We start from the raw sequence: 13,211 nt of genomic DNA, 5'->3' as shown, positions 1-13,211 counted from the left end.
AGTGGATACATTTCAATAAATTACATGGGTCTTGAGGATTTCATATAGTATCCATTTTTGTGGCAAATCCTTTTCAATGTGATCTTACCTGTCTGTAGCTGCGAACACATTGACCTTTATCCTGACCTATGGTATCGCAGCCCAGGAACTCCTCTGAAGGCTTGAGGACGGGGAGACCAGCGAGGGTCTGTGTGCCCTGGCCCAGTTTAAATCTGTCCCAGATCTCCTGGGTGGCAGCATGGACCAGTTTCTCCACTTCAGGGGCGGAGTGGGGAACCACCATAGCAGGCTGCTCAGGGAGCTTGGGCTGCAGGGGCAGCTCTGGTCTGGGTGGGGTCTTCACCTGGCATCCTGAGCCAGCAGACAGCCCCTCTTCTTCCTGCTGCTGCCTCCGTTTCTGTCTCTGCTGCTCTCTATGAGAGCTGAGGCCATAGTCCTCATCGAACCAGTCCTGCTCGTCTCCCAGTTCATCCAGTAGCTCGCGGCTCAGCTTCAGCTCAGCCAGACGTTTGGCCAACTCCTCCTGACCACTGGCCCCCAACACTGGACTCTCCTACAGAAAGAGAGAGGGAGGGAGAGAGGGAGGGAGGAAAGACAAGTCACTCACAGTAAAAAAAAAACTAAAAACTAAAAGTTTATGTTAGACTGTGATGAAAATCTACAAAAGGGAAGAAAATAGAGCACCAAATTCAACTGGATATCTGTCAACATAAGCCTCTTGGTCCCAGTTTTCGTTTGACCTTCGGACTCAAACAAATCGCATTGAGGTCTTTTGAGGTCAAATCAAGACAGGATGGTTATCGATAGTGCTGCTAAATGCAATTATTGCTACATTCCTCCTCAGTTATCTTATCAGTTCTGTTTAATCATTTACTAGATCAAGTCTCTTAAGCACTTTAACTGAAAAACTAGGAATTTATACATTTGAAATTCAATGTGTTACACATTATGTGATTTCAGGTTATCACATTATTGGAGGAGTAAATTATTTGTTTTAACACTTAGAACATTTACTCTATAAATGTCTTTAGAAAGGGTCAGATGAACTCACAGGCCGGTTACGGAGTTCTGGAGAGGAGACTTGCTCTTCTTGCTCTGCATCTAGGAAGAAGGGCAGACCATCTCTTTGTGCTACAGACTGTGGTTGGGAGACAGTCTCCCCACCCACATCATTAAAAAGGTAATCTTGCATTTGATTAGAAGCTGATATCTTCTCTTCTTTGGCCTTTCTGATCTGTGCGAATTGCTTCACAGCATCTTTCATGAAGTTGTTGAGGAGCTTATCTGCAAAAGCACTGAGGGCGTCTTTCTCCACGGTTTGCTCTGGAGTAGACTTCTGATGGGCATCTAGGCCTTTCCTCTCAATTAGGGTAGTGGTCTCATTAAGAGTTTTCTTCCCCAAGGCTATCTTACTGTCTATGTTAGTGCTGAAGAGACTGGTAGGCACATCTTCAAGGTCCAGAATGATTGTCTTGGTTCTTCCATTGGACATTGGATACTCTCCCTCTTTGAACTCATGCGAGTTGGTCAGGTTTATCTTGTGTTCAGCTGGACCATCATTCACATCAGTAGGTCCTTTGTCTTCAGAATCATAACTCTTCTGAGATGTTTCCTCTTTTCTATTTCTCAGATTCCCCCCGCGTGTCTTCTCAATGTGGTGTTTCTTTGGCTCGTCTTCAGACTGGTCGTCAAGGAAAGAGTCCTCATCCTCTGTGGTTTCCACATAGATCTCAAACTTATCTGGCAGATGGGAGATCTTGTCTGGAGGAGCGAAAATGCCATGGCCCTCTTCACACTCAAAGTAAACCACCTCATTGTAAGTGCCATTGTTGCTTCCCTCAAACTTGTCCAGCTCTACTCCAGCCCAGAAGCCGTTGGCAAAGCTGGTGTGGCCCTTGAATCTAAGCGTACCAGGCTGGACGTTGCTCACTAAAACCCTGTCCCCAATGGTGAAGTTAGGCATTTCATCCACTGATTGTGAAGGTGGTGTCTGGGAAGGGGAGATAGTTGGGGAGCGGTTTGAACTAATGACCTTCTCCTGGGAATCCTTGGTCTTGCTCTTCAGGCCCAGAAGTCTTTCAGAGCAAGGACTGCCACAACTAGCTCCAGATCTTTCACTCAGCTCTTCACCGATATCCTCCTCACTACTGTAGAAGGGTGACCTATTGTGGGAAGCCTCCCTGGTCTCTTGGCGGGACGGTGAGGTAGGTTTGGAGCCTTGGTTGTCCTCCCTGAGTGACGACTCCACTGAGGATTCAAAGTCTTCATGATAATCATCAGCTGAAGGAGAAGCCTCCTTACCCTTGGCTGAAAAGTCCCTATTTGATGAAATAGCATCAGACTCAGGGCTGTATGGTCGCTCTTTAATGGGGGATGGTGATTTCTCATCAACATCAAGACTGCTTATCGGGGAAAGCCCTTGTTCTCCTTTCTTTAAAGAAACATGTTCAGACTGAGACTGGTGCTGCTGGGAAGCTGGTCTCTGCTCTAGGTCAAGTTTGAGTAGATGGTCAAAGTGTCGGTCTTCAGAACGGGAATGAGAATGCTCAGAGCCTTCAGACTTCACAGAGTCCAGCTCCTCCATGACCTCTGACCGGAGGCTGGAGTCAACGCTCTCATCCCCCGAGTCGGTGGCCTGTGGTCTGGCTGGCTCCCTCAGAGGGAGTGCCCCCTCAGAAGGCTGCCTGGGGAGATGCTCGGGGGACAGTAGGCCCCTTAGACCGTTGGTGTGCTCTGGACTCCCATACACTGGAGTTGGGGTGACTGTAGGGGGGTCCTCGTCTAAGGACTCCTCATGCCCTGAGGTATATTTACTGAGCCCAGATTGTGTGAGGTCATCTGAAAACAAATCAACAACGCATTAAACAATGTGTGTTATAATCACAGTATTGGCACAAATGTCTAAGTCTTAGAAAGTATTTTGAGGAGAAAAATACACTTATTGACAGTGCTTATCCACAACCTACCTTTTCCAACTGGAGAATGTGGAAGGGTCTTCTCAGCTTTCTCAGAGTCAGAGACAACCTTCCAGTTTTTGCTGGTTTCAGACCTGGGGAGAATATTAGAATATTCCAATTACGATCCCATGAAAGCGGACCAATTGATCAGTTTGCGAATCATACATATAGTGAAGTGCGATGGTGTACCTGTAAGGAGGTGGTGGTTTAATCTTGGGCTTCTCTGTGGCTGAGATGGGGGCCTTGATTTGAGGCTTGGCAGAGGGTGTCGAGTCTGGTTCCTTATTCAACTCAGTCTTGGTCTTCTCAATGAAGTCATTATAGGACTAGACGTAAGAAAACAACAACAACAAAAAAGTCAGTCACTCTTTTTGATATGTCATTGAATGGAGCAGGGCATGCTAGGATTCTCTGACAGACACACACTGACCTCTAGCTGCTTCAGTAGACTGGCCTCCTGGGCTTTCAGACGCTCTTTGTGCCTCTTCTTCTGCTCTTTCTTCAGATGGTACACCACAGACTTGCGTTTGCGCAGCTCCTCTTTCAGGGCACGGATACGGCTCTCGATGTCTCTCTGATCTGACATGGGCTCTGTGTGGCACAATAAGTATGGTTAGAATGCTAAATCCATACCAGACTGATTAGTATAAAGTAATCCAAATTAGAGCTACAGAACTCAAATTCTGAGCGGGGGGGGGGTAAAACCTGAAGATTGAAATTCCCACCATGATATTTACACAGAATCAGCAACAGTTTAAGGACTATGAATGTAGCTCGGTGACACAGGCAGTAAGCTTCCATACTCCCAGAACACAACTAAGCAGGTTGAGCATCAGAGAACTGCACGCACAATCCTTTTCTTACAGCATCACATTATGCCTGCACAGTCAGTCATCTTTCTATTCTGCCTTTCAACATATCTAACAGAAAATACAAAATAATGTCCCAGTTTGGAAGGGACTACTGCTCCAGACATTGGGACCAACTCACCTGTGTGTATGCCTGAAGGGGTGTCAGTGGCCTTGGGGTCGTGGCTGGCGGTCCTGGAGAAGGAGCAGAGCTGCATCTTGCTGCTGCTGCCCTCTGGGTGTGTGTTAGTGTCGAGACTGGCTTTTGGTGAAGGAGACTGTTCAACAGAGTAAAAGGATAGGGTCCAAGGGGAATTCAGGACACAGTCTCACATTCACCACAACAGCATGCTCCAACTAACCATGCCAAGCATCTCACACATACACAAAAACAAACACACTCAAAACGGCAGTGTCCCTAATGGATTCATATATGCCATATTCTGCCTTGTTTTAGTCTTCTTGCTTATAGCATATTTGCACATGGCTGCAGGTAGCGGTTAAGAGCGTTGGGCCATTAACCAATAGGTCGTTGGTTAGAATCATCGAGTCAACTAGGTGAAAAATCAGTCTTTGTTCCCTTGAGCAAGGCACTTACACTAATTGCTCCTGTAGGTGGCTCTGGTTAAGAGTGTCCGCTAAATGACTGAAAAAATGTACATTCCTAAAATGATTTAACTCAGATAACTACATATTATGTTTTTCACAATTTGGGTGAAAGTTGTGATTTTTTTCTTGACCTAATAGGGCAGTTGATTAACAATACTGCATGTAACAAAACAATCAAGTAGCACAAATTCATTGATCACGAGAAGTGACAATTCACTGAAAGCAGCAACTGATCCTGGAGCCTGGACAAAGGCCTGCATTCACTGAGCTGCCCAGCGATGGGAAGAGAGAGCTAACAAAGTCTCAATTTGCACTCAGGAGGGAAACTCATTATACAATTCCCTCCATATGCTGCTTTTGATTTCTTTTAACATTATTTCCTAATCTTATGGAAAGGCTAATAAACACATGTAATCAATGTCTTTCTACTGTATTAATACATTACTGCATAACATAAAATCCCAACATGCACAGGGCCTTACCCTCCTGCTCGCAGAGGGGGAGTCAAAGTCCTGGGTGTAGATAGAGGGGCTGTGCTGGGCAGAGGGCAGCTCAGAGACAGAGCAAGGCTGATCAGTGGAGGGGATGTCTGGCTGCTGGGACCCAGATAGCTCTGTGTGCACGCTGGAGCCAGTCACCACTGGGGAGTAGTCACCCTCACTCACAGAGTCTGAGGAGATACACAAAGGTCATGGGTCAAGAGTAGTAGATAGACCTGCAGCCTCAAACATTGAGATGCAGCTAGCGTTCTGTCATTCATAAAAGTATATGACATAAGGCAAGCAAACACATTACCTGATAACAGGCAGTAAACAGAAATGCCTGTATACTATCAGGTGCCCATTTATTTAATGTCATACACAACCTCTTTCTCACCTCTGTCAGTTCTGCCCTCAGGGCTGTGCTGGCTGGGGCTGGCGTTGGGGCTGGCGTTGGGGCTGGCGTTGGGGCTGGCGTTGGGGCTGGCGTTGGGGCTGGCGTTGGGGCTGGCGTTGGGGCTGGCGTTGGGGCTGGCGTTGGGGCTGGCGTTGGGGCTCTCTCTCTGTTCTGACCTCTGGCCTTGGTCTCTAGGACACTCTCTGTCCCAGGCAGCCACGGCCTGCTTCTCCATGTGCCTCACCTCTGCCTCCTCAGCATCCAGCCTCTGCTTCCACTCCAGCAGCTCCTCCGCATGCCTCCGCCGCTGCATCAAACCCTGCTCCCGCTTGGTCAGGAACCTGATGGTGGGGAGGAGCGGAGGAATGGAAAGAAGGGTGGAGGAGGAGAGAAAGCACAAAGGGCACAATCTACATGAGGAGCAGTGAAATGATGGCAACATTGCAGATGCTAGCAGAGCCACCAGCAGTCCAAACAGTCAACCCAACCACCCCCTGCCGATCTTCACTGCAAACTCAAAACCTATGGGATCGCCCACACACACACACCACGAACCATGTTTACCTCAATAGACATGGTTTCATTTTGACACCATAGTGCACAAGTCACCAAAACTCTTCCCCAAACAACAGAGTAAAAGCATTTGGTCAAAAAGGGGAAAAACAGAAACAAAGTGTGGTGGCGACCTGATCACCAGGCCAACATCATGCATTTGATAACTCCTCTCAAACATCTCTGTCCAATACAAAACCGCACCACAGAATATCCAAAATGTCTCTATGGGTGTAACTTCAACATCAATTCTACACAACACAAGAGTCAAAATGCATTTCCCCACGTACACTGCTGAGAGAAAAGACATTCACATTCTTTCTCCATTGCCTGGATTTATACTATACATTGAAAAGGACTGGTGCGTTATGCAATGCAAGTTAAACAGCTATTTTGCATATTTACTATAATTAGTAGAAGTACCAGACAGTACTGTGTTGTTTGGCTTTGTCTCACTCCCTCTTGCACCAGCCTAATTCATACTGAAGTTGGGAAAGATACTGTAGGGCCTTGGTCTAGACTGTGCTCCCAATTCTATTAAGCCCACTTGATATATATATATATATATATATATTCTCATTAGCCTATCACAAGCAACAGTTACCTAATCAGGAAAATCACTGAAGATTTACTGGGCTCATTAAATCAGATGAAACCCTTTATCATATGTTAAAGCACCACGTCTTTCACATAGATGGGTCTTTCTCATAGATGGGTTGTAGCCTAATATCTCAGCATTTAATCTTAGGGACTTTGTTCCAACTAAGTAGTGAGTGGCATGAATGAGGAATATTAGGAGATGCAGATCATGATTTATTCACTTTGAATGAGAGTTAAATGAGCGCCTCCAAGCAACACCACAGTGAGCTCTCGCTGTTCAATGGGAGAGTCTCGCTTAATCAGGCCAACCATATTAACATGAATATGACCTTTGACCGAAGCAGGTCAAAGAGAGGTCATATTATTATTGACAAAAATGCCTTTTGTTTTTCACTTCTTTTTGAATTATATTACTTCTGTGCCCCTTCATGCATACGGTTGTGATCGTGCATGCAATGCCTGGTGACTTTGGTTTGCGTTTTTCAAGCTTTCAATTCCCCAATTATTGGAGTTTTTTTTTTTTTAAATAACCTGGCAAGACCCTAGCAGCCCCGCCCCCTCCCCCACACACACCATTCCACCCATGCTTCCACTAGTGGTAGTGGCTGAACACAAGCATGCTCCATGGGACAGAGGCAGCAGTGAGAGGCGAGAGCAGCACTGTACCTGACCAACTGGTTGTAGATAAACAGCTGGAGGTTGGGATGGAGATTGGGGAAACAGAGACTGAGAGAGGCCCAGTGGTGGGCCGTAAACACACAGAAGAAGTAGTGCACAGGAGAGCAGTGTCTACAACAAAACAAAGCAAGGGGACACATGACACACAGAGAAAAACAACAAAACATGAGTTGGAAAATGAGAAAAAAAAACAGCAAAATAGAGAGAATAGGAAGTAATAGAAAAACAACCACAGAGACAAGAGGGGGAGAGAGAGAGAAGACAGCAGTGAGTAAGCATGTGTTTTATTGCACCGAATGTTTCATGTTTCATTCTAAGAGAATGAATGTACTTAATTACTGCGCCAGGGCTTTGTGTTGTTGGCAGTGCTTTAAAGGGGTATTAAAACCCAGTCCTTTTCATCAGACGTGAGCCAGGACAATGGCAAGGATGTAGTGCGTGTTTGTCTTTGGAGCCGGACTACAATGAATCGCTGGTGTCTACTAATGTGTAGCCATGTGTGAATGCGTGCAGTGGTGGCAGTGCCAGAGATGGGAGCTAGGCGTGACTGATAAATGATCATCCTTACGGGTTAAGAGAGAGGCCTTTGTCTCATTTTGCACCACACTGGACATAATGCTTCTCTTTAATTAAATGCACTGGATTGAGGAATTTGGGGAGATTAGATGATTTTTGCAAAAACTTGCAAATGTGGTGGGTGATCATTTTGTTAATGTTTTTAACTACTGATCTGAACTTCATTAGAATAAAACCCAGGCTAAAAGCACACAAACCTTCACTATGATCAACACAATAATAATAACACTAGGGCATGATTCAAATAGAGGCTGTTTACATAATGAAAGGGCAGATTGTCAGAAGACCAAAGCTAGCGAGCAGAAAGAGGCATGGATACAAGCAGCTTATTAGTTCCCTATAGAAAATAAAGGCTCAAATTGACAGCGACCTCCCATGTTTAGCCGTGATATTAAGTACATTCAGTTTGTGTTATTTGGTCATTTTATAAATTCAAGGAATCATTAGCTCTAGAATTAGTACTGATGACGTTCTTGAAAGAAAGTTCCAAATCCTAAAACGCCACAACAACTGAACGTTTGTTAGGACCTGTACTGCAGAATGTTCAAGTACAGAAATGAGTTCAGTCAGTGTGCAGGTCTGGTTGTATAACCATCATGTGAGCCCCAGAGTCACATAACCACATTTTTAACACAGACCTAAACCTGCCCTGGTTGCTTGTACGAGACACCAGACAGACATTTTACAATACATATCTGCTCTGGTTCATATTGTTAATATTACAATGATTACTACAGGTGTTAGAGAGAACGCACTCCATCTATAGAGGACAGGAAGCATGCTTATATTCATATCCACACCACAGGTTAAGGATCAGGGTGTCTAGTCAAGCCATTCCCCCACTTTCACAAGGCAATAGTGATTTGGACTCAATTGTTTTCACTAAGAGAAGCTCAGACTGAGGTGGCTAGCTAATTCCTTGTGAATAATAAAGCAAACAGCTTGAATGATTGACATGGCCAATGTGAGAACAGGATTATAGTTTTGTTCAATCGTCAGTGTATGACAACAATCACACCCATAAAGATATGGTTATCAAATATGGTAATTTCAGCTGTTTAAAAGTTGCTATAAATTCAAATTCAGTGACCAGAATGGTAGCGTAATATTGTCCATCTTAGTGAATCCTGTTATAACCCCTAAAGTTGAAAAAAAAGAGTCCATGAAGACAGTCAATTAGACATTTGAGTTGTCAATAGAAATTTGGACAGTGTAGTTATTAATAGAAGAGAAAATTACTTCTCCTCCATGTGAGAGCGCATCTTCTTGAGCTTCTGCATGATGCTGCTGGTCTCACTGCCAGACACTGAGAGGGGAGAGGCACTGCGCATGTCCCCGTCTGTTATCGCAGCACTGGGGGAAGCTGTCACATCTATGGGCTCTGACACTGGAGTCTCCTGTAGGACACAGATGGATCATTTCAACTCTTTATGAGACCATGTAGCATTGTTTTAGATATATGAATAACACAAAAAGCATGTCTTTGTGAAGTTCAGCTCAGTATCCATGAATAAGAAGTGTATGCGTCTCAGATAGGAATAAGATGAAAGGTGGTGGTAGTACTGACCGGTGGGGTGTCACCGGTGCTGGCACACTTCAGGCGCTCCTTCAGCTTGAGGGTGGTGTATCTCATCCTCTCTATCTCCTCCTGCTGTTTGAGCAGCAGCTGCCTCTCCTTCCTGGCTGCCCTGTTGGCCTCCTGCAGACACTTGATTTCCGCCTGGACGCCACACACACAGGATCATGGTCACTCAGCATTACAGATGGGCAGTTATGGGAGCAGGTGAGATGGGCAGAGATTTAAGGCTCGATTCAATCCGTATCGCTGAAGTTAAGTGCTATAGTGTGCTTCAAATTGAAAGGTAATTTCCCGATTGAGCAGACAAATGCTGAGTTTACAGTGAATGCCGTCTCCGCGAAAGAGGAAAAATTGCCTTTAAATGCCAATCACACCACAGAGCTAAACTTCAGCGACACAGACTGAATCAAGCCCTTAGTAAGTTAGTTACCTGCTCCTGTTGAAGTTTCATCAGTAGGCCTCTTTGCTTCTTTCTGATGGGCGGCATCTTGTCATCTTCACCCTTGTCTCTGAAGCGCCTATGTGGTCAGAAAGGAGAAAGTGAGATCATGAATGCAAAATGAGGACAGAAGTGCCAAATGGAGTCTAGTATTGGTCAATGTGTTCTGTTGAATTTCTCTCGTGGTTACTGTATATGAATCATTGGAGGACATGACAGAAAACAAAACATTACATTTAGCAGGGAATGAGACACTATTAATTGGACAACATGGATCCTAATAAAAGTAAACCAGTGCCTTTTCTGATGCTCCAGCCAGGCGAGCTCGGCCTTGGTTTTCTCCTTAAGGGCCTTCTGTCGCAGGCGCAGCAGGGAGCTCTGGTGGTGGGCGCGCACCTCCTCCTCCTTCATGTACTGACGCACCATGTCCATGGTGAACCTGGAGAAGCTGTCCTGCCCACTAGAGAAGGGCATGCTGCCATCCTGCTGCTGCTGCTAGGGGGGCAGAGAGGTAGAGGGGACAGTGAGTCACTCACACACAGATAGCACAAAGCCTTATCAGTCAGGAAACGGGGCATACACAGAGAGCAAACAGTGATAGATGGAAAATCACTCTGGCCACTGGTTAAATGTTTATTCGGCTGGCAAACAGACTGAGGCGTGGGAGAGGCCGCTGTCCGTGAGGTGGATGCTACATAGAATAAGTGTTGTAAATACCTAAGTCTATTCAGATAAAACACACAGGCCCAATGAAGGCCAAGGTTTGTACAAGATCATCTCCACATGTGGCAGCCAGGTGTGAACAACGGTGTATGGTTCTCCACCCTCTCTTAGCTGCACCACAGCCCACCTCTCCTCCTTGGGTTTGAGAGGACTGAGTACAGGTTGGGGAGAGAGGGATACAGCCAGGAAGGGAATCTCCTAGGAGCAGTTAAGCGGACTGGGGAACACAGCACGTTTATTGTTCCCAGGGTAGAAATGACTTGCGCAGGCTTTCCCAGTCTCTCTGATGCCCTGGCCAGTGGAGCCCTACAAGGCAGGCAGGTCTTTCCTGGCCTCAGTATGCCCAGGCACACTCCTTCATACTTCATCTCAGGGACTGAACACTGAGTCCTTCAGAGAGGCAGGGAGCTGCCACTGTGGCTTGACATTAAGAGCTAAGACAGATGCTGCTTCCAAAATACTAGAGAGAAGATATAATTTCACCATTAATGAGGTCAAATAGGGCTAAATGCTAGATAAGCATTATGCACTAGTTAATTCAAGGATAGGCAGAAACCTCTCCAAGTAAACTAGTACACTTAAGCTTTTGGATAAGCGCTAGGATTTCAGTACTGTGGAGGCCAATTATTATTTGAGTAGCCTTGCTATTTTGCCAGAATTACAACTATTGCGATGAGGTGTCATACTAACCTTGGAGCTGTCCTGTTCTGTGGTCTTCTCCTGACTGGGTTGGTTGTCTGACTCCTCGCGGGGACCTCTCTTCTCCACCGCTCCCCGCCGGTGAGACTCAGAGGGAAGCAGAGAGCGGAACGAACGTTCCTCAATCTCATCTTCCGTCATGGACTCATCAAACTTCAGAGAGTACTCTGTAGCAACTGAGGTGCTGTCTGTATGGGGACAGATTGGAGAGGGGAAACATGGATAACTTTCTAAGACTCCAGGTTATTTACACTCTCCTCCATACATATTTGGACAGTGAAGCGATGTTAAATTTGGCTTTATATGAGGTTACAGGACAGAATGTCACCTTTTATTTATCTGTTTTACTGTTTAGAAATGAAAGCAATTTATGTATTTAGTCGACCAAACACAAAACTTATGACTACTTTCATAAACTATACTTATGACTACTTCAAACGGGGGGGGGGGGGGGGGGGGGGGGGACTAGATACATAAAGTGCTTTCATTTCTAAAATGGTAAACCTGATATGTATAAATACAACTTCAAATAAAGCGGACATTCTATACTACCGCCTATTATGAAACATTCTATCTAAAATGCTGGAGTATACAGCCAAAATAAAATATTTAGCTTCACTGTCCAAATACATATGGATGGGAGTGTATGTATCATAAATGATGGTTATACACTGCCTGCTTGATAACGGTCCCCCTCCAGATCCCACAATGCGTGCTATGAGCCCAGGCCTTACCTTTCTCATCCAGTAGGGACTGCACGCTGTCACTGGGGATGGAGTCATCAGCTGCTGTATGGGCCTCCTCCTCCACTGAGCTGTTACCCGTCTCAGCCTTCCTCCTCTCCCTCTTCTCAGATGAGGCCAGGGAGGGACTCATGTGGCTGCTACTCTCTCCACCACTGGGGAGCGCAAGGCAGAGGGGACGGGGAGATAAAAAAAAAAATTGAGTATTGAGTCAAGGTAATGCCTATAAATGGGACCAAGTCAAGTAAGCTAACAAGGAAAGACCCCTGGTATCTGTGAGGCGCTCCAGTGTGTGAAAGACCCAGTACCTGAGGGTGGGTCTCCTGGAGGGGATGGAGTCAGAGCGGCTGTCCAGGGAAGAGGGAGGCTCCTCAGTCCTGGTCCAGGCAGCAGACACCTCACTCCTGGAGCTGTCTGTGTCAGTGCGGGACTGGAGCTGCTTCATGAAGCTCTGGTGATGCTGCCTCTGCTGGTCAAACAAGGTGGTGATGGGAGCAGCAGCAGGGACACCTATGGCTCCAGCAATCTGAGAACGGGCCAGATCGGTCATCTGGGAGAGAGAGCAACTTGTATCAACTGAAAAGCAGACTTAACCCAATCTAAAGTAGACGGTAATTATTTGCATATTTGTAATATTTTCCTCATTTCAATATTTGCATGTCAATACAACAGGAGACTCAGTGAGAAAACGAACAAAAACCAAGGCCAGTGACTGGCTGTAGAGAAAAGAGTGGAGAGGGAGTGTTCTGACCTCTTTGATCTGGCGGGCAGCTTCGGCCGTATAGCGTACAGACTCAGCCTGTTGGCTGATCATCTTAGTGGTGGCCTCCTGCATGCCTCCCAGAGACTGCTGTTGGGTCTGAGCCATGTTCTCCTGCAGCTCCATGTGAGCCTGCAACGACACACACACACGCGCACACTTCTGTTAGTGAATCACACTACACGGTCTACACACGTCTAATAAAATAGCTCCCATCTCACAACAAATGCAGTGAAGTTAAATTGCGTTCTATAAATATTCAAGGTGTTTGCAAATATGAAGCCCTCCTTGAGACAACAATCTACCAAGTTGGGGCATGGTTCTAACTCTAGGTGATTCCTGTCTGTATTCTGCAGAGTTGCTCGTTCTAAATGCCAGTGCTGTGTGTACAGTACCCTGGCTGCTCTCTGCCGTGTCTCCTCCAGCTGACGTTGGGTCTCCAGTGCCTCCTGCTCTGCCTTCACCTTCAGCTCATAAAGGTCACGCTCGTGCCGCTGCTGCTGCGCCTGAAAGGTTAGAGGTCAAAGGTCAGGACCTATGGAAAAAGGCGAATGAAAACTACCAGAACATAA

General features: G+C 46.0%; 1 protein-coding gene across 4 annotated transcripts in view; it reads right to left on the bottom strand.

Moving 5' to 3' along the window:
* Nucleotides 1-13,211, bottom strand: part of cep350 (centrosomal protein 350) — a 33,517-nt gene that overhangs the window by 1,720 nt on the left and 18,586 nt on the right. For 2 of the 4 annotated variants that reach the window (XM_014216686.3, XM_014216687.3), the window contains exons 18-35: nt 13,035-13,145; nt 12,631-12,771; nt 12,188-12,429; nt 11,871-12,034; nt 11,128-11,324; nt 10,013-10,209; nt 9,706-9,793; nt 9,264-9,416; nt 8,936-9,093; nt 7,109-7,231; nt 5,291-5,631; nt 4,897-5,084; nt 3,948-4,083; nt 3,388-3,548; nt 3,147-3,283; nt 2,967-3,049; nt 1,052-2,838; nt 89-553 (exon numbers count right to left, since the gene is read on the bottom strand). In XM_014216686.3, coding sequence (XP_014072161.3) covers nt 89-553; nt 1,052-2,838; nt 2,967-3,049; nt 3,147-3,283; nt 3,388-3,548; nt 3,948-4,083; nt 4,897-5,084; nt 5,291-5,631; nt 7,109-7,231; nt 8,936-9,093; nt 9,264-9,416; nt 9,706-9,793; nt 10,013-10,209; nt 11,128-11,324; nt 11,871-12,034; nt 12,188-12,429; nt 12,631-12,771; nt 13,035-13,145 — 4,872 coding nt within the window. The remainder of the gene's footprint in view (nt 1-88; nt 554-1,051; nt 2,839-2,966; nt 3,050-3,146; nt 3,284-3,387; nt 3,549-3,947; nt 4,084-4,896; nt 5,085-5,290; nt 5,632-7,108; nt 7,232-8,935; nt 9,094-9,263; nt 9,417-9,705; nt 9,794-10,012; nt 10,210-11,127; nt 11,325-11,870; nt 12,035-12,187; nt 12,430-12,630; nt 12,772-13,034; nt 13,146-13,211) is intronic. The other 2 variants (XM_014216688.3, XM_014216689.3) reach the window with 2 other exon arrangements.

The sequence above is a fragment of the Salmo salar genome, chromosome 10, assembly GCF_965601325.2.
Source record: "Salmo salar chromosome 10, fSalSal1, whole genome shotgun sequence".
Classification (NCBI taxonomy): domain Eukaryota; kingdom Metazoa; phylum Chordata; class Actinopteri; order Salmoniformes; family Salmonidae; genus Salmo; species Salmo salar.
The sequence above is the reverse complement of the archived record's forward strand: the minus strand, read 5'-3'. Positions and strand labels throughout refer to the sequence as shown.